At 31.8% G+C, this 27,158-nt stretch overlaps 1 protein-coding gene across 1 annotated transcript in view; it reads left to right on the forward strand.

Annotated features, from left to right (window-relative positions):
• Window positions 1-27,158, forward strand: part of STPG2 (sperm tail PG-rich repeat containing 2) — a 250,177-nt gene that overhangs the window by 9,031 nt on the left and 213,988 nt on the right. The window contains exons 3-6 of the mRNA XM_036227683.1: window positions 3,407-3,565; window positions 8,302-8,466; window positions 17,549-17,658; window positions 19,977-20,088. Coding sequence (XP_036083576.1) covers window positions 3,407-3,565; window positions 8,302-8,466; window positions 17,549-17,658; window positions 19,977-20,088 — 546 coding nt within the window. The remainder of the gene's footprint in view (window positions 1-3,406; window positions 3,566-8,301; window positions 8,467-17,548; window positions 17,659-19,976; window positions 20,089-27,158) is intronic.

Below are 27,158 nucleotides of genomic sequence, written 5' to 3' on the forward strand. Positions count from 1 at the left end.
CTATATTATAATGAAGTAGTTAGGAGTATAGGCTCTGGAGCTAGACTACTTAGATTCAAAATCTGTCTCTGCCACTTACTTAGTTGTAAGACTTAATCTTAACCACTTAATCTCTTTGGGGTACAGTTTCCTCATCTGTTAAATAAAAGTAATAACTTTATAGGCTTTTCTTAAGGACTAAATATGAGTAAGCATTTAGATTAGTGACTGATTATATTTAGCATTCAATAAATTTTAACCATTTTAACCATAGTGTTGCCTTTTTACAGTAGAAGGGGGAAAGAAAGAAATGGGAAGTGAAAGAAAATGATATAGAAAGCAAAAAAATACAGGTGGGAATCTACTTTGTTTCTGTAACTGATCTTGAGGCTATCGGTAAATTAAGATATTTTATTACTCATTCTCTGTTCCCTGTCTTTTCAACAAGGACTTTAGTGGAGTTCTTAGTTTGGCAGAGTGACCGGAATTTTCCGTTAAGGTAAATCTGAGTTCTTGGTTCTCAGACTTGCTTCTTGGACCTTTAAATAAATTCGCTCTGGGTATTACAGTGTGAGGAAACTCTGCTGGGTGTCCCTGTGTTCCATCCCACCATACTCTTCTTGGCTCTTATTAGTTTTGTTTCTCAGTCCTGCTCATGGTTAACCGCCTCAGCCAATACGCTAACCTTGTTATTTTGCTTTTTGCTTTATAGCATAAAGAGCCTGGAATGGTCGGTTGGTGGTCTCAACTTTCAATTCAGTGGAACATGTGTTGCTTTTCTCTGGGGTATTAACACTCTCAGAATACTAAAGGACAAAAAGCCAAAAATTCTAGAGTCATTAAATGTAATTATTAGAAGTGTCACTTCTGCTTACACTCTAGAGCCTACATACCAGCATATTATGGGTATATGGGCTTGCTAGTTCTACACATAGTTCCCTTTTTAAAACTGATGTGTAACTTCAGTATTCTAAGAGGGAAATGCAGTAAAATACACAAAAGGTAGACTTCAAGCTTGTTAAATATGGCAGGTGTCAGGATGTTGGAATATAATATTAATACTAATTTTAGTAAATTCCACATGTAAAATAATATAAAATGCAGTTTAGATCAAATTTTATCTTATTCCAAATTGGGTATATTTCTTGGATTTCAAGAATAAGGGATTAGAAAAAATGCTTTTGTGTGTGCGTGCGCGTGTGTGTGTGTGTGTAATGAAAGACCTAAGGAAAAAGAATTCCAGTAGTCTCTATTTTTCTTCTTAAAACTAAACAAATGCCAGAAGAAGATTGATTTTCTTGGTTTAAAAAATGACTTATGACTTACTCAATTGCTGTTTTTTTGTTTTTGTTTTTGTTTTTGTTTTTGCTTTTTTGGGAGGGGGTAGTTTTAGGCTAAATTATTGTTGAACTATTAGAAGTTTAAGAAGTGTGAATTTATCATACTATTTAAAAAATAAAGTCCATTTCATTTTAAATGGATGGATTAGGAAACATGCTTTTAATGTGACATAGTTTACATATTCTATAAATAATTAATATGAAGAACAAAGGGATAGCCTTATTGGAAATTAATGCAAGTATTTAATAATTTTTTTAAACTTTTCTTTTGGAAGCATAGGTTGAAATGTTGCTTTATATCAGCAGAACTTAGTAAATATTATTTAGAGACTTCAAGTAATAATTTAAAAACCCTAAAATGTAGGTTGTAGTTGTAAGAGCTTGCCTTCCCTGTAAAATGATAATAGTTGAAACTTTATAAAGCAGAACATTTAGGAGTTGAAACTGTGCACCCAATTTGGTCTTCTCTATTTCTCTGTATCTCTTAGGGTTATTTCAGTTTGGTTATGGTTCGTCAACACTATTCCAAAATTGGGGGTGGGGATGAGGTATACTTTTTGCCTTTACAGCTCTTGCCCACTCATGGGCAAAATCACTTTTCCTTTGTTTCCTTTAGCATCTGCAGCATGTTAATTTTTTACAAGGAAGTTTGCTTAGTGTACAAAAGAGCATAAAGGAATTAAGAAAATAAATCAAGCAAAAGAATCAAGTTTACAAAATACAGACTTCTGATCCTTTATAGATAATTAGCTTGTTAAGTCACATATCTTGTTCTGTTCATAATCCTGTTTCCTAGGATAATTCTTACTACAAAGAGTCAGTACAAATTTTATTTATGTTTTCTGATCCTATTCTCTTTCAGTTTCTGACCTGTCTATGAATGGCAAGTACCATCTTGATCCTTGCTACAGGGAAATGGTTCTAGATGTGGAAATCTCTTTTGGGACTAGATAAATAGTTTCTTTTCTATATTTCGTTACCTAGGTCTAGGAATTGATGTCCAAATTAAGTTTGATTTTTTATCTGAGAGAGATCCCTCACTAGAGCCGAATGATAGGATATCATATGTGATATGTAATATGGTACCTGGCCTCACCCTTAAGATGAAACTGCTCCTGTAATGTTGGGAGTTTGCTGACAATATAATAATTCATAAAATAACTAGTATGTAGATAAAAGCACAGTATGCAAGAAGTAGTAACACCATTTTCTCACAGGTTTTTGTGTAAATGTATAATTATTTAGTAATATATTTTTTGAGTCACTTATCTGATATATAGCAGTTTCTTTCATAGCCTCTTATAAAATCAGTAGATTGATAGTTATAAAACATGAATAATTTGAAAATATTTTCTGGTTAATTGGTATGACAGTTTAAAAATCCTATGAGATTGATTTTATTATAATCTGTAAAGGATTCGATATAAATTCAAATTACAATTTAAATTGTAAGACCGTAGAGACCATACACAATGATGGCTTTTGAAGAATCAAAATTCAAGGTCTTTTTTTTCCCACATGATTTAACTATCTGTATAACTCGTAATGTTATTTATTTATTCTTTTTGCAAAATCATTAGTCTGTTATTATAGATCCAATCTCTTTAAACATAGAAATTCTGAACTTATTAAAATAGTAATCAAGTAGTGAATTGGCTAAGAATATAACATGACTTAAGAAAATCTTATCTGGTCAATCGAATGCCAACTACTATTACTATGAATCAACTTTGCAATGATTGCACTATGACCGTTTAATAGAAACTAGTATGATGGAATTTTACCTTAATTAATTGGCTATTATCCAGTTGATAATTTTCTGATTCTAGGGAATCCATTTATGTGGTATGGAGAGATAGAATAGTCCTCTCAGTGCTTTTTCTGCAGTAAACATGTTTAAAACTAATCTGAGCATTGTCATTTCTCTTATCCTTTTTTACTAGAAGTATGTCTTCAATAAAGAGTCTTAACTTTCTCAGGTTGAGTTTTAAAGCTGTTTTTTTCATATTACTATATAATATTTATTAAATAAGTATTAATTATAAAGTGTTTCTTTTAATTAAAATTTTTTTTTCTCTTCAATTTAGTATAATATAAAAGGAGGCCATAGTCTACAAAATCGAGAGAAACGTTTTAAGAAGTTTATTTCCAGCAGTCCAGGACCAGCGAGCTATGATCATTTTTGTCCTGGAACATTAAAGATCATGAAGAGAAAAGTACTAGGGGCCAAAGAGCATCTTCAGTCTGTACGTTGTAATTTTAAAGTATGTTTCTAATGACATTTCTTTAAGTTAAAATAAAATAGAAAAGGTTCAATGTTTTATGTGACGCTAAATACATTTAAAAAGCCTTACAATTACTGGAGTTTGTTAACCAATGTCACTATGATAAAAATAAACTTAAAAACAATAATAAATAAAAAGCCTTACTATAAAGATTAGTAGGTTTATTAAAATCCTACTGTAGTTATTTTATAATTAAATGAATACTCAGTTTTATAAACTTTAGTTATTTTTTGTTACAAATAGGTGGATGAATTGGGTTACAAATGAATTGTATTTCTTACTATGGATTACACTCACAAAATTTAAATCTCGTTATGCTAAGATATGGATTTAGAAAATGAATTGCTAGGTGGAGTATGTCCATGTTAAAGTTTACTAAATACATATCCAAGATCTCTCTCTACAATTCTGATATCTAAAAAGCTCTAAAACCACTTTTCCCATAAATTTGTAACAAAGTCCTTTGGCAGTGAAAATGAACCTAAAATGAACTAAGGCTATTTGAAGTCTATAACCCATTTAGTGTAAAGATCCATGTTTCACTGCAGAAAAATCAATATGTTGAGAATAGAATGCTGCTCCAAACTCATTGGGAGTGGTATTGTAAAAATGGCCTCTTCACCTTTTACCTTTCAAATAAACAAACAAGAATTTCCAATGCACCTGGTCTCAAAGATTTTCAGTAAGAATTTGTAAACATATGGACCAAAAGGCTCTCCAAATTGGCTGAACTAATTTACACTCCCACCAGCAACAAGAGAGCTCATTTTCCTCCATTTTGCCCAGACTTGATATAGTCAGACTTAAAAAGTTTTGCCAGTCTCGTCAGTGAGAAAACACATCTTGTTGCTATTTTAATTCGTACTTCCCTGGTTATTGCAAAGGATTAACCAATTTTCTTATGTGTATTGGCCATTTGGATTTCCTCTTTTGAGAACTGTTTATATGACTTTTTTTTTTTTTTTTGACAGTTCAACAGTAAGTCATATATATATGTTCACTGCCCATAGTTAGATTTCTTTCTGCCACGATGGATTTGACCCCTTTTACCTCATCTGCCCCCCTCTACCTTCCTCCCCCATGGTAATGACTAGTCTATTGTCCATGTCCATGAGTCTCTGTTTGTTTATCGTGTTTGTTTGTTGCTTTTAGAGTTATATCCCACATATAAATATATCACATGGTTTTCAACTTTTTCTCTTTGGCTTATTTTGCTTAGCACGATTATTTCAGGGTCTATCCATGTTGCTGCAAGTGGCAGTATATCATCTCTTCTTATAGCTGAGTAAATTCTATTGTATGTATGTACCACAGCTTCTTTATCCAGTCATCTATTGTAGGACACTTGGTTGCTTCTGTATCCTGGCCATATGAATAATGCTGCTATGAATATCGGTGTGAAACTAACTTTTTGGATGTGTTTTCAAGTCTTTAGGGTAAATACCCAGTAGAGGGATTGCTGGATCATATGATAGATTAATTCGTAGTTTTTTGAGGAACCTCCATACTGTTTTCCATGGTGACTGTACCAGTTTGCAATCCCACCAGCAGTGTACGAGGGTTCCTTTTTTGCCGCATCCTCTCCAACACTTGTTATTACTTGTCTTGTTGATAATAGCTATTCTAACAGGTGTGAGATGGTATCTCATTGTGGTTTTGATTTGCATTTTCCTAATAGCTAGTGATGTTGAGCATCCTTTCATGTATTTGTTGGCCATTTGTATGTTTTCTTGGGAGAAGTGTCGGCTCAGATGCTTTGCTTATTTTTTAATTGGATTATTTTGTTACTGAGTTGTATAGGTTCTTTGTATATTTTGGATGTTAGGCCCTTATTGGAGGCATTGCTTGCAAATATCTTTTCCTATACAGATGGTTGTTTCTTTATCTTGTTGACGGTTTCTTTTGCTATGCAGAGCTTTTCAGTTTGATATAGTCCCATTCATTTATTTTTGCTTTCTGCCCTGATTTCTGGACTCTGCCACTGAGTGGAGCACACAGATCTCTCATGCAGGGCTATTCAGGGATCCTGCTGTACCTTTTCCTCTCTCCCTCCTCTGCAGGGAGCTCTGGCTTCTAGAAGCAACTTCTTTGTTCCTCTCAATCTACTGCCGGACTCCCAACTTCCCTAGTTCTGACCTCCGGTGGTTGTTATGCGCAGATCACTCGTTCAAACTTGCTTGTGTGCACGGTGGGTGTTTTTTGTTGAGTTTTATATGTTCAGCTTATTGTTATTTCAAGGAGAGAAAACTGGGACATTCTTATTTCACCATGCTTCTGACATCACTCAGTTTAAAGTTAAAAACTTTCATTTTTAACTGTATTAACATCTGACTGACTTTTCGCTTTTGTTAAACCTATAATTACTTCCAATGTCCATGGTGGATAGAAAGTAAGGGAGATTTTAGAAACCACCTGAATGGTTTACATATATGTATACACATACACACACACACACACATACATACATATATATGTGTGTGTGTGTATATATATAATATATATATATATATATAAGTATATATATATACACACACACACATATATATGTATATGAAACTCTGTTTAAGTACTGTTAATAAAATAGCGAAATTTAAAACATAATTCCTGAAATAAAAAAGCTTAAAATTTAGATGGGAGATATATATAGACAGCTAACTAATGTAAGATGAAATTTGATAGGTGCTAAGTGAATGACCTTGTAATTAAATGTCATAGGAGTGTAAAGGAAGATTACTGTTTTATGGGAAAGAATTTATTGAGGATTTTTAGAGGAGGTTGGCTTTGAAGAATGTCCATTTTAGGCATGGAGAGCCATATGGTTGAAGATAGAGAAGTGGAAGCTTTTGGAGGACAATGAGATTATTTTGACTGGAATGAAGAATTTGTATAGGGTCTAGCAGGTAATACGTTTGTAAAAGTATGCTGGTGTTATATAAATGAATACTTTTTATTCCAAAGGCCTATCACTTTGAAATAAATAATATAATCTAGTGGATTTTGGCCATGGTTTAATTTGAGTGGTTCTCTTGCCATCTTTTACATAGCTCATATTAACTAAGTTTGAATTAGTTTTTTGTTTGTTTAGGAAAATATATTTTAGGATTTAGTACTCAGTTGAATAATGTCAGTGCAATGACAATGAGGTTATGTTTTATAAGCTGATATTTAAATATCAACTGTTTCATGTGTGGAGACTAAATAAATATCTATTTACTCATGCAAGGGTTTATCAGACATTTTTAGAGTAACTGTGTGTACCATAATGGTAGGCACTGATGATATATGGGAGAAAAATCACTACTCCCTGGGATCTATAATTTTAACAGGAAAGTAATGAATGAAGTTCAATACCAAAAAGTTGGTGAAATGATATCTTAATAAACATACGTCATAATAAAGTGTTCACTAGTAACTCAAAGGAGAGAGATTTTGGAGAGTTAGGGATATCATAGTTGAGCTGGATCTTGAAGAATGAGTCACTAAGTAGTTTAAAAAAATGGGGGAGAAAAATGACAGAACACCATGCAAATAAAGATATTGTATTTAATGGCATGGTATGTTCAGAGAAGAACAAAATTCTTTGGACTACTTGGAATATAGGAGTATAAGGGAGAGTAGTAGGAATAGAAACTGGAGAAGGAGGTAGAGGGTATATTTTGGAAAGACGACTTCATGCAAATAATTTTTGAGAGTAGTGAATGGAAGGAAAGCCATTCAATACTTTCCCGTTTAATTTGGTTATCAGTCTCATTAAGTATTACTGAAACTACTTAATAGTTGTCTCTAATGATAAAGAATTCAGCTAATGATAATATGTTAATAAAAATTATTTATTAGGCATGTATACACTCAACTATAGCATTTATTTAGAATGTATAGAGGACCAATATATTCTTAGTAAGGAATTTTCCAAATAACTAAGTCATTTACTTGTCTGTATTTTATTTGATATATACTAGTATATCTAACATATGGTACTCCTTCATGTTTTTATTTAAATTATAAAATATTATCCATTAAAGGAAATTTTGAAAATAAAATAATCACATTGATATATTAATTTTTGCATAGCTTCTCTCCATATTAAATTATATATGTGTATGACTTTATACACATATGTAATTTCACATAACTTACATTGCTATAGTCATAAATTCACTTTCACATCTTATTTTTATTTTTATTCGGCATTAAATCACAGACATTTTCCTTGCCACATGGTCTGCATAATTAGGATAGTTATAAAGGGTACCGGTAATATGGTGATAAGTCAGTAGCTGGGAGAGAATGAAGTCAGGAAATGTTACAGAAAATGTAAAGTTTGTTTTTGCCTGGCAGATACTGTGATAGCATAGGTAACCAATTTGGCCTGTTTTTTGATGTGACTATAGGAATGAATACCTGTTTTTTGAATCAGTAATAATCAGTAATATCTTCCTTACCAAGGAAGATAAATAACCGAGCCAAGTGAAAGATGCCTTGCCTCTTAAGGTAGATTTAATAGTAATGGTGCATATTATCTTGATTTACTTGAATACCCTCTTTTAAATTATTTTTATAGAACAAAAATTTTGTTTTATATTATGAAACTCATTAAGTCAACATTTAATAGTTGCCTTTCAGTAAATTTAAATATTTGGTTCTTCATTCCTTTTCCTCTTGCCTTCGAGTAAATAATATGAAATATGTTCTTACAGAAAATTTCAAGGGCACCTTCAGTTTCCAGAAGTGTTTATGTTCCTTCAATTCCTTCTTGTGGACGGTCACATGGTTATCATATTAATGAGGATGACAGTATTATAAAACATTTTCCACCTGCTAGTGACAGCACATTAGGTCCAGCATACTATAAACCTCAATTTGTAAGTATATCGCATTTCATGTTGACAGTTGGAAGATTGTTTATGTTATACATATTTAGTTAGTGTAACACTAATTGCAGTAACAAATAGATCTCCAAAAGTTAGTGGCTAAATACAACAAATTAGTTTTTCCTCATTTATGTGGGCATTCCTTGTTAAGAGACTTTTCTTCTAGGTAGATATTCAGGCTTACTCTAGCTGTGTTACTATCGTCTTCCAGGGCTTTGGGGTCATCTGCATCCAGCTGGCAGAAGGGGAAAGAGGATGGAGGACTACTAGTGAGAAGTTTTTGTGGGCCAGGCTTGGGAGTTAAAGCTCTGTCACATGGACACACTTAACTGCCAAGGAGGGTAGAAAATATAGCCTGACTTTATCTAGGAAGAAGAGGAAACAGGTTTAACTCACTAGAAGGCTCTGCTATAATCTATAATCATATGCAATACATAGATATTCTTTTCCTGAATTGGAAAGTGAAAGAGAATAATTCATTTACAAGAGGAATTTGAGTATGATAGTGTATTATTAATTTCACAAATGATTATAAAAAAGATAAGGAGATTCTCTTCGATTAAAATATCAAATATATCAGATTTACCTCATCCAGGTTTGAACCAAGATTTTATTTAGCTGGTTGAAATGTATAAGTTATCCATGAATACAGATAATAAATATAGATAGATGATATGTCTGGTTTTACTTAATTATAAGACTGAAGTACATAGTGCTTTGAACCTGTTTTTTTCTTTTATACTTTTATGAGATCTGAAAGAAGTAATCCTAGTGAGCAAAATGGTAAAAATTAAGCATAGATTTAAGGAGAGGCTGACAAGTCACCTTGGGCAGAGAATAAGTATTCTCAGGATTTGGCTTGACCTTTGCTCTCAATACTTCATAGCTTTTTGTTTGTACATGTCTCCACTTTTGGACGTTGGCTTAAGCACCTTCATAAACCATTTGGTTTGTGGCAGTAGGTATACAGAGGTATTTTTGGGTCTTAGATCCGCAAAATTGATAAATTTTTTTTTAAATACTTTTACTTTAATTTATATAATTATACCTTTTAACAATACAAACATCATAACAGATATCGGTGTATCTTTCATCACGTATAACACAAATAAAATTTTGTCACACTTGAAGTAGCTATATCTTAAAATAAATATATCATTACAATTATTACCCTATTCAGTTTCCTTCCATTCTTCTCCTTTTGCCAAAGTAAACACTAAATCTTTATTACATACATGAATAACAATGTATATTGTTCTCTGATTTAAAATATATAAGTAAATGGTATCACCTGGTATGTAGGTTGCGTACTGTTTCACCTACTGTTATATTTTCTACATTTAACCATATAAATGTATTAGATCTAATTCATTCATTGTTTCTAGTTAATAAGTTTATTTTTTAAAAATAATTTTATCAGTTCTAATAGTTTTTTTGGTGGAATCTTTAGGATTCTCTGTAGTTTGATGTCATCTGTAAGTAATGATAGCTTTCTTTCTTTCCAATTTGGATGCCTTTTATGTGCATAAATGTTTACGGGGGTTATATTCTCTTGTTTAATTGACCCCTTTATCATTATGTAATGTCCTTTTTTGTCTCTTATTTTAGCCTTTGTTTTAAAGTCTATTTTGTCTGATATAAATGTTGCTAACCCTGCTTTTTTTTTTCATTTTCATTTTGTATGAAATGTTTTTTCTATTCCTTTACTTTCAGCTATCCTGTGTCTTTTGACTTAAGCATTTAATCCATTTACATTTCAAGTGGTTATTGATAGGTATATAGTTATTGCCATTTTATTTTTTATTATTCATATTTATATTCTTTATTTTCCACCTTCTTTTTAAAGAAGCACCTTAAAATTTCTGGAAATACTGGTTTGGTTATGATGATCTTCTTTAGCTTTTTCTTGTCTGAAATATATTATTTTTTTTTCTTAAGCATTTTTCGAGTACATTTTAGATGATACTGCTTACCCCTAAATACTTCAGTGTAAATTTCTCAAGAATAACATTCTCTTTTATAACCGCAATTATCAGAATCAGGACATTTTCATTTATGTAATACTGTTATTTAATCAATATTTTTTGAAAATCTTGTTTATTATCTTAATAGTCTTTAAGAAAAAAAGGAATTTTGAGCCAGAGTACAATCTGGTATTATATGATGAGTTTAGTTTTTATGTGTCTTTAGATTCTTTTAATTAGAACTGTTCTTAGTCTTTCTTTGTCTTTTGTAACCTTGAATGTTTGAAGAGCACAGGCTATTAATTCTGTAGAATATGTCCCAATTTGGTATTTGTGTATTTTTTTTATGATTAGAATAAGCTTATACATTTTTGCAGGAATATTGTGGAAGCGATGAATCCTCAATGCATGATAAAAAAGGCACAGATGTCTCTTTATCCTGTAATTGGTTGTGTTAACTTGAGGTGTTATCTTCTAGTTTTATTTACTGTAAAGTTACTATGTTTTAAAATTTATAAATATTTTAGGGGAGTTACTTTAAGAATAAATAGATATCCTTTTCCTCATCAAACTCTCACTAGTTTAAACATCTATTGATTATGCCCAAATTAGTTTTATTGTGATGTTTATCAAATGGTGATTTACTAATTCCATCTTTTCTTTAAAATTATATGTAAGCACTTTACTTTAAATGAGAACTTTATCTTCTTCCCCATTTATGTATTTATATTAGTGTGGATTTACTAATTTACTTAAAGAACTATAATTGATTACTCATCATTTATTTTGAAGTTTAAATTACCTCAACTTTGAACCTTGGGAGCCCTTTCAAGCTGCTCCTTGTGTCTTTGACATATCCCATTATTCTTTGAGCATTTCCTTACCTTTTGGCACAATAAGATATTCCAGGTTCTCTTAATTGTTTTCCCTGCCCCAGCCTTGGAATTAGCCATTTCTTCAAGGAGCCCTATTTCCACTTAGTAAAGAATGGTATTTCAGGGCAAATCAGTACACTAGGTACATGCATTACTACCTAGATGTCATTGCTTCTAGGCCATCTTAATGGACAGTTAGAAATCTGTACTTATTTCTTCTTTATCTGTCTGTTAAAAACTTTGAGCTTATACCAATACCTCTAATTCTAATCCAACACCAAGGGTTTATTTTAGTCATTCCTTTCCATATTTGAACTACCTTCTTTCACACTGAAAAGCCTGGTTCCCATTATCCTCTATTTACTTATTTGCTTAATCTTATAAAACACTGAAAGTAGCTACAGAATTGCTATCCCATCACTGCAAAAAACAGACTTAAGAAAGTATAAAGCTCTTTCTCTAGGTGACCTTGAGGCTCTTCTCTAGTAGTAAATGAAGGCTAAGGCAGACTTTAAACTGCCTACTTGAGTGTTAAAGGTGTACCTCAACATATTGGCAGCACCTCTGCAAAGGTTGGAGATTTATTGGTTTAAGGCACTTAAGGAAACCTCTATCTAATCATTACCTGACTGTTTAGATAACCAGCCTGATAAATTGGTGGGTGCACATGACAAAAAATACAGAATTTAATGAATTAGTACAGGAAAATCACCAAATAAACAAACAAAAAAACTCTCTTGGGATAGGGGGAAATTCTGATTTCTGAAGTTGCCACATTATATCAAATGTGCAATAGTCAACAAGAAATATGAGCCATGCAAAGAACAAGAAAAAATATGGCTTAAACAATTCTCTCATTACTGTTACTATATCTCAAAGTGTCGTTCTTGCTTTAAAATTATATTTTTATATATAGCATTTTTTTATTTTAGAATAGTATGTCATCTATTAGAAGGCCAGAATAATCCCTCTAAGTTTCCCTTGATGTGTAAAACCTTTTCAAATATGAATAAAAATTACTTTGGGATAAAATGTGTTTTCTTTCTGATTAAATTATTATTTATAGAAAATAGATGTAAGAAGAAAATTTATTCCATAATTTTAATAGGTCCAATTATTTGATGACTTATTTTAGTAATTATTCAGTCAATCCAACTTGTATTTATTAGAATAAAAATCTAGATCTACTCTTTAAGAAAACATGTAAGAATATAGATTTATGTATCATTAAAGACATAGTTTTTAATATTCAAGAAGATCCAACAAAGTTTAATTTGAGTCGGATTATGATATATTCTAAAATACTCATCTTGAATTTGAGAAAATTAGAGGTAGGGTAGCAAAGCTCAACAACTGAAGGCTTTGTTTTCTTATTTTTCCTGCTTGGCAAAAAAAAAAAAAAAAAAAAAAGCACAGGTTTCTCACTGATTGCTGTGAAGTTGATACTGTAGTAATGTTAATTCACATCTTATCCAAATTTCTGATAATTCTGTTTTCTTTAGCTGTTTTTTGAGATAATACTATATGTGGGCTCAGATTCCAGATGTGAATATTAATAGAAAATTAAGAAAATAATCCAAGGAATGGGTAATTATTGTGGTTCTTCCCTGAACTAGTCAATAACATCTGCTGAAGATGTCTCATATAGCTTAAGACTTTAGGCAACAAATGATAAGTTTTAGTTGTATTTAATTTGTAAAGAGAAATTCATATATAAATTATTTTGTATAATGTTTTGAATTATAAAGCTTAGCTTCTCTCTCTCTCCCTCTCTCTCTCTTTTTTTTTTTAGATGAGCCCAAGTAATCATTAGACATTTACTTTTCAGAGGTGAATTTTATAAGCAAAGTTTGCAGTTGGAATTATGACACTGATGTATTTGCTAATGAGAACATGCTGGGAACTACCTGTGTGCTGCCACACTGGAAAGCAGTCCATTAGTGTTTAAATTGATGCATGTTGGGACTTTTAATTCTTCATAAATTCTATTTCTTTCCATACTTAATTATGGAAAAGACTTGGGGAAAAGTTGCACAGCCCCTTCTTCATTCATTTCATTGTCATTGGGTGTGACAGTTAGTAATTCTTCAAGTTATATTACAACAATCGCTTAAAATAATTCAGCTTCATGCTGAGTTTGCTTCAATTAAGTCATATTTATTTGCTAATGATTTTCCAAGTTGACAATGACCTTGAAGTTGGTATTGTTAATACTTCATGACATAAAGAGAGTATGATTTAGAAGGAAGAGTGTATCAACTTATTCTTCATTTTTTTTGGTCTGTATTTTTAAAAGGCTTTTAAATTGAATTTGGGATTGAACATTTACCTAAGTACTCCAGAGATTAGTAAGTTAAATGCTTTTCAATTCTCATGATTTAAATAAAATGAATTTTAGTGTATATGCATGAAAAGGATTTTGCTAAAATCTTGAATGGTATGTGTGTAAGTGTATGTGTAATCTTTCCTTCTATTGGATTTCTTTAAGAATTGTTAAACAGTTGAACCAGAAAATCACAATAATGTAAATTAACCTGAAGAAAACTTTTTGGACATAATTCTGCTCAAGATGCTAAAATTCTGTGCTTAAAGAATTAATATAAAACCTTAACATGTATTTCTTAGGCTATAACAATATGATATAAAATGTGATTTATAAACATGCTGTTTTAAAATACATATTTTTTTCTTTATAAACCTATAGTCTATAGTCTAGGTATTAGATATGCTTCTGTCTGAAATATATAAAATATCTAACATATCTAATATGGCTGTATTAGAACAGAGTTCTACATTTGTGTACTTCACTAGTGATTATACCTAAAATATGCACAATTATGAAATTCTGCTTCATTTCTAAGTAGAAATAAAGTACAACACAGATGAGGAGCTTTGTTCTTCTGCCATCAAAGCTGTATATATACTTTAAAACCATGGCTATATTGGGAAATCCCATTTGAAAGGTGGTTTAAAACATTTTCGCAAAAGAAACTATTGTGTGGCCTGACAGTCTTTCTTTTCCTGAAGCTCTGTAGGGTACAGCAGTCTGTGGAGTGCCACTGACCCAAAGGAACAGGCTGCTTTTCAGCTACTCTAGTGGATGCTGTGGTTTCTTCCAGTACTTTTCTGCTACCATCTGCTGCTCTGCGGGACACGTCAGGCTGTGCCATTTTTCTGTGTTACTCTGCTAGGTGTTACAGTATTTGTCTCTGTTCTCCAGACCCAAAGCCTTTGGATGATCTGACTGCTTTATGTCCTTCTGTGTGATACTCAGGAGTGCCAAAGCAGTGTATATAGTCCATGTGTTAGATTGGTGGGATAACTCTTTCCATTTTTATTCATAGCTCTGTTCTAGGACTGAAGAAGTTCTGGGCTTGGGAATCATCTAGACAACCTACTTATAATATGTAATAGGACTACTACTACTACTGTCTTACTTTGATATAGTGCCTTATAGTATTGTAGCTTCAAAGTGTGTTAAACCTAAATGTCCATAGTGAAGAGGAGAAAATACCTCTCTGCTCTTTTTGTTATAATTAATTAGAGAGACTTGCATATCAATAATATAAACACAATGAGACCATTTACAGTGCTGGAAATATTCTTAGTGGAAATAAGGATTCTTTTTATTTATGTAACAAGTTTTCACAGGCTTCATTAGATTGTAGGTAAAAAGAGAATCACAATTATGTTAATATCTCAAATGTATTTATATTGTCTCCTCCTATCGTTGTGGAGGATCTCTAGCCTTCTAGAAAGTTCCCCTTTCCAGGTGTTTCTAGAAGTCCTCAGGGGCTGTCTCAACCGTGCTCCTGACCAGTCTGTTTTCAGTGAGACAGCTGCCGCTCCACCAGACATCTCAGTCTCCTGCCAGATGGTGCTCTCTGCTGGGCGTTTCCTGCAGTGTGCTTGTCGCAGCTGAAACTGCCTGCTGAGTTGGGTGAAGTTGAGAGGATGATGCTCTTCTTTCTTAGTGTTACACTCTACTAACGAGGTCTAAAAGTAGGGCTGATTTTTACCAGTATTTTAATGAAACAAGTATTTTAGATTTTTCGTAGCCCCTTTGCATTTTACAAGACAGGCATAAGTCCAAAGGGGACTGTCTGTTAGAAGGCAAATTTAGTCAACAAAAAACTGTTTAGCACTGCCACTCTTGACGCTAAGATTTTCTTACTGGGTGAGGTCATGATTGGCTGTTTCTCATAGGATTAGTTTTCACATTCACTTTTGGTTGGTTTGCTCTGTTGGTTCACCAGACATTCCAAAACATGTCTGAATCTTACTTGGGCATAGCTGGTAACTCCCTGTTTCCCTCAGCTCTAACATTCTCCACCACCCTAAGCAAGGAATAAACAAGGGGATTTACTAAAATCAAAACAAAACCTTCAGAGAAACTACAGTTCCATTTCCCTATGAGATTGCATCTGTGAAAAAAAAAAAGAATCAGCAAAAGTCTCATTTCATTTCACTTCATGCAAACATTGAAATTCTGTCAGGAATTTTGCTGGCTTCTGTTTAATTCTTTAAGATCAAGTGGGTGTATAGGAAAAGTTTAGTTTTATTATGTTTGCGTTTTATAACATATGAAGGCTAGTCATTAGTAGTAAGTCCCAGAAAGTAAAAGGTGTATTCGTATAGGGAATTTTAGTCCTGTGTCACCTTTGTTTTGAATTTTGTTCTGGCAACCCAAAGCTTTCTGGGTCGGTGCCTTTCTAACTAGAAAGTCTGCCCTCATTACGGGTTAATGTGCTTCTAACTTAACTCCCACCATCCATGTGAAGAATAGAGTGGGTGTTAGCATTCTCTTTTATCACTTCATGTAATGGCACTGGTGCAAATCTCCAAAGGTATTAGTAGTTTTGAGAACTGCTCGCTACTTACTACCTAAGAGTCCATTCTTATTGTCTTTCTGGGGACGTTAATAAGGCACAGCTGATGTTCCTTTTACATACACTGATATCTTTTTCTGGTTCTAGTCTGTTATGCTCTATTTTTCAGAAATTCCTCAAAGTTTTGGAATGTGAATGATACTTTCTCTTAGTTTCCAGCACTGATAATTTCTGTCAATTTTATATACTTAAAAAAAAAGTTGTGGGAATGGGACAGATATGGGTTTACTTAACCATTTAGCATAGAATTATACTTTTATCACAAATATTGCTATTTTTAATTATTATTGTTTGTAATGGTGATAGAGGTTGGTTCCACTGTTCTAGAATAGTAATAGACACCTAGAACAACTGACACACTCTTTAATGCAGTTAAACTGCAAGTTTGTGTTGTGGGGCTTTTATTTGGTATCATATGTATTGTTTTAATAATTCAAACTTATTTTAAAGCTATATTTTTACAAATGGAATTAAAAAATAAATTAGACTAGAGTTTACATTTAGTAAAAAAATAAGTTTATTTTAAAATATTCTTAAATGATTTTTCGATTTAGAATGTATATGCCAACAGGAAAGAATTCTTATAAGAGAACTACTGTTCTTGTGTTATACTTTATTATTCTATTAGTTTTTAATGAAATAAGGTGCTTTAACTTATCTAAAGTGAACTTTTTAATGGGTCATACTTAATTTTGACTTCTGTTGTAGTGGATATAAAGGAAAAATGATCGATTTCTCATGTCACAAATAATTTCTTTGGCATTAAAGGACTTATCTTGACCTCAAGCATGATTGGTAAAATAAAATGGGGGTGGTGTTTAATTTATTGTTATATATTTATTACTCTTTGAAAACTTTGTAATATGTTATGGCTTTAAATACCAGGTAATTAAAAATTAATATCTTTTGATTGTGTTTGAATTTTAATTATTTTCTTGAGATTAATACAATTTCTATTTAAGGTCATTTTTAGTAGGTTTTCCCATTCCCTAAATCATACAGTTTGTCTTCGTCTTTTTTTTTTAACTGTCGAGGCACTCATTTTCTTTGCCTTAAGATTTTAGATTGCTGAGTGTATTGCCAAGAACAAAGCTGTTCATATTGGTGAGGATATGCTAAAACTAGAGGCTCTTCTCTGGGAATGCTGGCTGACTCAGGAGTGGAATGGGGCACAACAGTAATAATTCACCTTGAGATCTTTCAAGGAAGAGTAGCATTTACCAGTGAAACCCCTTGACTAAGATTAACCTTGCTTTAGATTTAGATTTAAATATGGATAAACATTGTTTCATGACTTATATAAATTATGTCTTATCTTTCCTTTTTTTTTTTTTTTTAATGGGAGTTTTCTAATACAACTTTGAAGTACAAGGGAATACATTTTGGCAACTCTTTGGGAAGACTAGAATTACCTACACAGTCAGGGCCTGGTCCTGGACAGTATGATATAGTCCAGTAAGTAAAAAAAAAAGTAAATAAAAGTATATCTTTAATATAGTTTTTGACTATTAAGTATTCTGATAATTTAGTCTATGCTGTTATGAAAGGAAACCTAGTATAAAATCTCCTAAAAGTAGTATATTTTGTAGTAACCTATTTGAAAACTATTGCTTTTTGTGAGCCAGATCCTGTGCTACCCAGCTTTACATGTATTACATCATTTAATCACCACAAATCTCTGTGTAGTTACTGTTGTTATACCTATTTTGTCAGTGAAAATGTAAGGATTGAAGAGAATAACATATTCCAGATCATGTGGCTATTAATTGGCAGAGCTAGATTTTAAATGAGGCCTGTTTGATTACATAGCCCATGTATCTAAGTACTAAAATATACTGTCTTTAATTATAAAGGAGACAAAAAATTGGAGAAAATATAAAAGAAAACAACCCAGCATTCTTCATCTTGTCCCTAGCACTGATGTTCGTTCTTTTGACTACATGATAGGTTTACAAGGGGTTCTCAATGTGCATCAGAACCATAACCTTAGGTTGGAGGTAATATTAGTAAAATTTAACTATGAAATACATTTCTGGTAAAATAACACAATCTTTGTTATCTCCTACTCCTACATAAGTCCTTAGACATGGGCCCATCGAAGATAAAATCGAGTCACAAATACAGTGTTGTCCTCAGAAACTACCACTCCTTTTCATCATTACATTTTTTTAAATAGCGTTCATGCTATTTACCTGATGTTTTCTTTCAGAGAATGAGTTTTCTCACAAGAAGTACCACAGTGATTGCCTGTCCAATTAATTTGCTAGACACATTCAGGCATCTATATGCCAGTGGGGGTATAGCTTAGACTCTTGGACCTCCCTGCTACTGCTAAATGTAGTAACAGAGTAAAAATAATAAAACATATCCTTGTTTTGGGGAATTTATACTCTATTCTATTGTCCTTTTCATTTGTCATTCTCCTAATATGAGATGTATACCTTATATTTTATTCTTTTAGTTGTTACATGTATATTTAGCTTAATGGGGGTCTAAACTTAATATCTTTGTTATTCTTCCAAACAAAAGTCTATCTAATGTTCTAACTCTACTCATGCCTTTGAAATATGATTTTGTTATTCAGTATTCTAACCTTATCCTCACCTTCTTTTAGTTTGGCTGGTTTGCTTATAGGTCCCTGGGAAAGACCAGCCTAAATAATATGTGACCCTTTTGGTATCCCCAAAAGAAATTTGTTATTCATAAAACTATTTGAGATTTTAAAAACAGGTTCACTTATTGAATTTTCTGTGAAAAAAAAATTAGTAGAATCAGCATAACAGTGAACTGCAGTGTTAAATGCATATTTAAATTATAGCAATGTCAAAGAAAAGAATTGCTGTTATGTAACTTAAGTATTTGTTTTATGTTTTTCTTTTATATGCTTTTTAATCTGCTGATGTTCAAGATAATTCACTGGAAATGTGTAATATGAGATTTAAAAAGCTCTGTTTAAGGAAGAAGAAAATGATAGTATAGTCAGTATAGCCTATTTAAATATAGTCTTGTAATAATAATAGCTAACAGTTATTATGTACTTATTATGGGCCACGTATAGCACTAAACACTTCATATATGTTATCTACTTCAATAATGACAACTTTGAGAGTTGTTTATTACTATTTCCAATCAAGTCAGGAATCTAATCTGACCCTTTGAGAAGTTAGATGATTTGTGTGAGGTCACACAGCTAGTAGGTAGTAATGCTAGGATTCACATCAGGCTGTCTGACTCTAGAGATTAGTCTCTTAATCACTGTTTAGTTTCTTATTCTTTCTTGAGATTGTGTAGATTTCAGTGAAAATAAGCTTCAAAGATCTTTTTCATTTTCAAAGATCTTTATGCTCTATTCCTGATTATTTTATGATATAAATAGCATAGGGCTATTTTCCCTATTATTTTAGTAATAATTGAAATACTAAAGGATTTGAAATTTTAAAGAATTTTATCATAAATAGAATACACAGGAAACTTTTGGTAGCTTTTTAAACTCATGACATAAATCCCATATTCTATTTTTGTTTTAGAATCATAATAAATCTGTTCTAATAATAGGTTTATTATAATGCTCTGAATCGGAAATGTAGAACTAACCAAGATAAATGAATACATTTTACAAAATTCAGAATATATTGGCCTAATCTACTGAGATGTTATTATTGTATACTTTTTAAAGCAGAAAATGTTGGTGTAAAAGTATTCTATTGGCTTATATAAACATTTAGGTATTTGAAATTGAGAATGCTTCAATTTCTTTTTTTAATTTTCTCAAGGAAGAAGACACCACATTATGAAAATATTAACATCAAGAAAGATCAACGGAAAAATTATTGCTCACATATACCACGATTTTATGAAGTAATAATGTTGCAGGAGGAAAAAAAGGTAAGTTGAAAAGTAGGTATTTTATCTACTTTCAACATTTTAAGATCATTGAACCTTATGCCAAGGTTAAAGTACTCTTAGGTGTACTTTGCCTGGTAGCTCGTTGTCACTCAATGAATATTGTGGAAGAAATTGTGCTTTAAATCTTCATCCAGTGATCACTGTCTCTGCCTGAACACTCTTATGATAAAGAACTCACTAACTCTCTGGTGTCTTGTTTCAGTAGTGGGCAACTCTGTTTCTTACAATTTCCTTTCTAAACTGACTTAAATTTACCTCTCGTTATCTACTTATTCTTTCTTTTCCTATGACTTCTTTTCAGTCTTTAAAACAATCTTTTCTAGAAAGGATTAATATGTTCAAAATATCTTTGATTATTCTCATTATTTAACTGAAGAGAGATCTAAGGATCCTCTTCAGTTTATGAATCTCTCTCTCTTTAAAAAACATGGTACGAGAACCAAACATAATATTCTTAATGTAGTCTGATTAGTACCTGGTAAGATTTTCATCTTCCTTGTTGTAGATAATGTATATTTGTTAATATAAAACCCAAATTCTATTAAAGTTTTTTTTTTGTAGGTATTTTTCAGTTCACTCATTTGGAACTTGCACGCAAATAAAACCCTGAATTTTTTTTTGCCCCTTTGGTATATTATGTTCAAACTTAAAAACTTGAAGATTAATTATAGGATAACATTTTTAAAATGGATCTATTTGAAGTAAGGATAAATGATTTTCAGTTGAAAAATCAACAACTTTCATTAAGAATTGTTGGCCTCAGAAGCATGATTCCCCATGTTCATTTTATTTTTTCCTTTGAGATCCGTAGAGTCTGAACAAACTTCTAGAGAAAACCAGCATGTCTCTACACAAGTCAAATGCAGTGGGTGTCCTTATAGAACTGTTTAATGCCCTAGAGGAAATTTTCCCTTAGGAAACTCCACAAAGATTCTTAGTCATCTAAAAAGACCTGAGCAAAAGCTTACTGGGCAGTGCCAGAACTGTGATGCAAAGTGGGGAACCAGTAGGGCACAATGGATCTTTGCTTGACCCTAGGACAGAGTCCAGGTTTGTAGAGTGGTCCTCGTGGGCTTCCTTGGAATCTTGTCACACTATGGCAAATAAATGTTGACGTAAGCCAAAGTGGGATTCTTAAAGATATCAAGATTACTGATTCTTATAGATCATACTACTGTGTAAGTCTTACATTGTGGGTCTTGTTTTTTGATTCACTCTGATGAACTGTCTTTTAATTTGTGCATTTGGTCATTGACATTCAAAGATTATTGATATAGTTGTAGTAATAACTACCATATCTCTTACTGTTTTCTATTCGATGACCTTTTTACTTGTTCCTACCTGTTTGTCCACTCTTTTTCTGCCTTTTGTGGTCTTAATTGAGCATTTATATGATTCCATTTTTCCTCCTTTCTTAGCATTTAGCTATCTATACTTCTTTTATTTTTTACTTTTAAGTGTTCTAGAGTTTTCAATATTAATTACAACTAATATCAAGTAATACTATACTACTTCATGAGTAGTGTGAGTGCCTTATAATAACAAAATAATCCCAATTCCTTGCTTCTGTCACTTGTATCATTGCTGTCATTCATTTCACTTATATATAAGTATACATAAACACATATATGATATATATTGATATATTTGTAGACATACATAACATTTTTTTTTTTTAGTCTTTATTCACTTTGCTTTTCAGTTTTAGAGATTTTTATTGACGTATCCTCAGTCTCAGCAATTCTTTCCTTAGCTGTGTTCAGTCTAATATTAAACCTACAAAAGCAAGTCCTTTTGGGGGAGTAAGTGGAGGAAGATGTGAACACTCTATAAAGAGCTGAAGATTTGATTGCTTCTTGGTGTGTCTTTTTCTAATGAAATCTAATGTACAGTTTAAATTTGACCACATTTAAAGGTAATTTACTTCTAATTATATATACACTATTAAATATAAATTTTAAATAAAATCTAATGTTTACCCAGGGGCTTATCTGTTGTAACTATGTGCAATTTGCCTCTTTCTTTCAAAAATCAACTGTGTGAAAACAATCCTGATAAAATAAGAATATTGAGATATTAAAGAACAGTTATAATTAAAGCAGGTAATGTGCAAATACTGATATTTTCTTCATATTTAGTATAATAAAAACTAAGAAATGATCTGTTTAAAAATGAAGATTTTTCTTTCCCACAACTTTTTCCATGAGAGCATCTGGAAACTAGAGAAATAAAATCTAAAGAATAACTTTTCATTTCTTTAACCTATAAATAGTAAAGAGAATAAGTAATTAAATTGAATGAACTAATTTAAAAAAGTGATCTTGATTGCACATGACTTTTCTCAATACTGCTTTGCCTATAGGCAATATTTGTTTCTAAGATGTAGGAATTTTTAATTTAAATTTTGAAGTAATGAGATTATGCTCTCTTTTCCATTTCCTGAACTCCAATTTGCTCTGCTTACATTACACTAAATGATAAATTCTCAAAAATTATTAGTCTGGATTTTGCTTATAGGCCACAGTTTGCTGACCTCTGAAAGAGAAATATTGAGAGGTGTTTAGGAGATAGATTCAATAATTTTATTGAGATGGCCATATCTTTTTGGTGACATATGCAAAATAGATCTCTCCAGAGGTTGAGGGAGGTAGGTGTTCAACATGTCTGAAGAATGGATATACACTATAGGGAATGTGGCAAGGAATTAAACTGAGAAAAAATATTTGCAGGTCAAGAGGAAAAGTTTCCATTTGATAGTAGTCAACAAAAGCTCTTTATATCAATATACGGACAAGAGTGGGAGCCCGTATTGTGTGGCTATAACTTGTTAGAGATTGTAGCTATAAATATGGTAAATGATGAGGGTTTGAGAGAACCAAGATTTTCAAGGCCAGAATGGCTGACCATGGAATCAAGCCTATGTAGGGGGATAAAATAAATCAGAAGGGCTATCAAAATAGGGAGGAGTTGAGAATTGGGAGATAAAAATGAGAGTCAACATAGGTAATTAGGAGAGAGGGAATAGAAGCAATTAAAGGATAGTTGGTTATGTTTACTGAGGGTAAAATTTAGAGTTCAAATTCATGGAGAAGAAACTGTTCTAGTGACCACACAATCCTGACTATATTGTGCTGTGTGACTTTGTTAAATTAACATTTATTAAATAGAGCCTTAGGGTATTGCATGGTGAACATGGTTCAAGAAAAGACCAGAAGGGAATTGAAATAGAGAAGTTTATTACTCACAGTCCTGAGGAAGTACACAACATTCCTCTAAGGGCGATGTAGAAAGTCAAGGCAAGGTGCAGGCAGAGAGCAGAGCAGGGCCTTTATTAGGGTCAATGGGTGGAGGGCTTTGGGGTTCCTGGGCTGAGATTGGATTGATCAATTCAAACCAAAAAAGTGGAGTTTGGGTAAGCAGTCCATTTGGCCACACAAAATAGATGCTGAGGCATTAATATGGAGTAGTTTAGCTAAATTCTTCAACATGTGCCTACGGGTAGCCAAGGTAGAGATTAATTTAGTAACCAATTGATAAAAAGCTCATAAAATTTTTTAGTTCTACCTGTCTAGAAAGCTTTCGTAGTCATCGGTACTCTGCTGCTCTTGCATTATGATGGTTTACCACTTTCCTAGCAGGCACCTAGGAAATGAGGCATAGATTTTCTTTCTGAGTCACATACCCATCTGGCATAGATCACACCTTACTGTCCATCAGTTTAGCCTATTCTTAAGCACACAGAAAATATAGTTACTGAAGATAATTTTTAAAATGTTAATTTAGATTTCAATAGTATATTTTAAATGACAGACTATATATATAATTATAGCGATCAGATGGGCAAATTGCAAAGTAGGACTAAATATTTGGATTACTGAATTAAAATACAGAATTTTGTGTGTAGTTTTTAAAATTGTTAAGGCAGGAAGCATCAAATGCTTTACAATGAATAAATGGATCACTGATTTTAAAGACTCAATGTATAGTAATTTTTTAAAAAAGCAAAGCCAAAAGGTTAGAAAAAAAGTGAATTAGACTTTAAATAGACTTTAAAACAAAGGCTATGAAGGACCTAGTAATCCCACATCTGAGTATTTATCCCAAGAAACCCCATACCCTACTTTGAAAAGATATATGCATCTATATGTTCATTGGAGTATTATTTACAGAAGCCAAGATATAGAGAGATCTTAGGTGTCCATCAATGGACGAATGGATAAAGAAGAATGAAATAAAAAAGAGTGAAATCTCGCCATCTGCAACAACATGGATGTACCTACAGGGTACTATGTTGAGTGGAGTAAGTCAGAGAAAGAAAAATGTCATATGTGGGATCTAAAAAACAGAATAAACAAACAACAGAAACAAGCTCATAGATACAGAGAGCATTTTTGATGGTTGTCAAATTGAGGGATGGGGAGGGAGGAGAGGATTAAGAGGTACAAATAGATAGTTACAACATAGTCACGAGGATGTAGAGTATAGCATGGGGAATATTGTCAGCAATAATGTAATAACTGGTGTCAGATGGGTACTGGATTTATTGGGGTGATCATAAGTTATATAAATGTCTAATCATTGTGTTGTATACCTGAAACTAATATGATATTGTATGTTAACTATAATTAAAAAATTAAAAATTAAAAAAAGACAACAGCCAGATAAGGGTTAAGGGAAGCAGGAGTCCCTGGTATTCATCAAATAAAATAATTAGCCACTGATTAATCATAAGTTAACATAGTACTAAAAAATATTATGGATGCATATTTTTGGTTTGTTCAAGAAATACCCCAGTGGCTTAAGATGAGCAGACAAAAGGGTTTCAGCTAAAAACACAATGTGTTTTCCACATATATAGGATTCTCTGAATTGTCTAAAACAATGCACAATCACACAATAGAATATATAGATGTCAAATTATAATGTATATCTGAAAATTAATAATTGTGTTAACCAATGTTACCCCAATAAACTTAATAAAAAATAAATATAAATAAGTTAAAAAAATATTAAAACTCAGAGCCTGGCTAAGCCACCAGTTTTCTTTGATTTAGGCTTAAAAAAAAAAAAGCGAATTAATACAAAAGGGGTAATAAAGATTCAAACATTCTGAGGACCAAATTAAACTACTGTAAGAAAAAAAAGTTCTTTGACTTCTTTTAGTTACATATCCAAGAGATAATAAGACCACAGGTGTTAAAGTCCCAGTCTAAGAGCGTTGGTCTAAAACCAGGAGTTTATTGTTTTGTAGCCATTGCTTTTCCATTGGGAGAAGAAAAAATTAACCAGTTATTAAACCATTTTATAATTTGAAAAAAAAAAGCAACCCACAAATATTAACTTTTATTTAATCTGAATATTTTCCACAGGAGTATTCTGCAAGAAAAATTCTTTTTATTATCTTCCTTAACGTTAATGAAGTCTTTAATGTACAAAAACATTTAACAGTTTCTATTGAAGTTCTTTGATGTAGTGTTGCAAAATTTATGAAGTAGCTGTATTAACTTATCAGTTAAAAAACTGAGTAAAATTTCAGTAGATGGCGCTAATACTCTGAATTTTTATTGACATAAAACCTTATTCATTAATTGCCCATATTCATTAAATCAAATTTTTAGGAATTATGTGGCAAATATGAAAATTTGCCTTGTAGTTCTGAACAAATCTAAATTGGAAATTTTAATTCTTTGGAACTTCTATCAAATGGATAACTTGGAACTATATACTTTAAAATGTTATTTAAATTCTGATTGCAAATTATAGAGCTGTCATTTTTCTTCTCTGTATAAATTCATCAAAATTATTAGTGTTTTAAGAGTTAGTTATATTTTAAAGGTTTAATGTGTAAATTAGGTTTTTCTCTGAATTTGATGATTACCTAAATATAATTTGCTAATCTTAAGTAGATCTCAAGTAGAAAGACATGGTTTCATATAAGTAAAAATGTACTAAAAAGAATAAGAAAGATGTAAGAAGCAGAAATAAAATATAGCCTTTTGTGATTATTTTTTCGAGCTCATCATTACATTATTATTAATGGTTTTCTCTTGGGTGGATTGTTCCATTATTTCAGATTCAAAAATTTTACCTTTTTACTTGTCATTTTAGTCTTTAATGTTTATTACATTACATGATTGGCTGGCATTATAACAGAAATATGGAAGTTTATTGAACTTAGTAATGTGTAGTGGTGGCCTTAAAAAAGCTTGAGTGTGAGGGTAAACAAAGATTTAGAATGATTTGTATGAATTAAATGTGTTTTTTCTCCCTCATATACAAATTAGTTGTTTGCAGTATGGTTACTGTATCCCAAAGTGCTTTCTTTTCTTATTTTCTAAGAAAACTTTTCCAGAAAATTTTAAAATATGGGTTTCAGAGAGGAAGGAAAAAAGGTGCCAAGAAAGATGGGAGGAAAGGATTGAATCACTGAGAGATAAATGGACAAAATTATGTGTGAGAAAAGGAGTGAGGAAGAGGTTGGAAACATTTATTTATTGCTTAAACAGTGATTTAGTTCCCTTGGAAGAGCACTTAATACCTTCATGTCTAAATGTAAAATAACTTATACTGCTATTAATGAGTTTATACGCTGAAGTCATACTCATTCATGGTAAAATTTTAAGAACTATGTAAAATAAGTAAAACATTCTTGGATTTATTCATGGTTTAGTGGTGAAGAGTTTAGGCTTTGGACTCACACCGCAATTTCGTGCTTCATATCACATACTAGTTGTGAGACCTTGGGCCAATTATTTTGCCATTCCAAGTCTAAATATTTTTCATTCTAAATTTCTAAAATGTGAATGATAATACCCACAAAAAGGTTATTGTGAAGATCCATTGAGATGTGATTGCACACACACACACACACACACACACACACTGCTTAACACAGTGTTTGACACTTATTAATACTCAGTGATATCTATTACTATTACTCATATAATGAATATTGATTGAACCCCTATTCCATGCTGTGGAAAAAGATGGTGAATAATAAAAAGCTTCTTGAGTCAGTAGTTAACACTTTGGTGGAAAATACCAATAGA

The sequence above is a fragment of the Rousettus aegyptiacus genome, unplaced genomic scaffold (assembly GCF_014176215.1).
Source record: "Rousettus aegyptiacus isolate mRouAeg1 unplaced genomic scaffold, mRouAeg1.p scaffold_m13_p_10, whole genome shotgun sequence".
Taxonomy (NCBI): domain Eukaryota; kingdom Metazoa; phylum Chordata; class Mammalia; order Chiroptera; family Pteropodidae; genus Rousettus; species Rousettus aegyptiacus.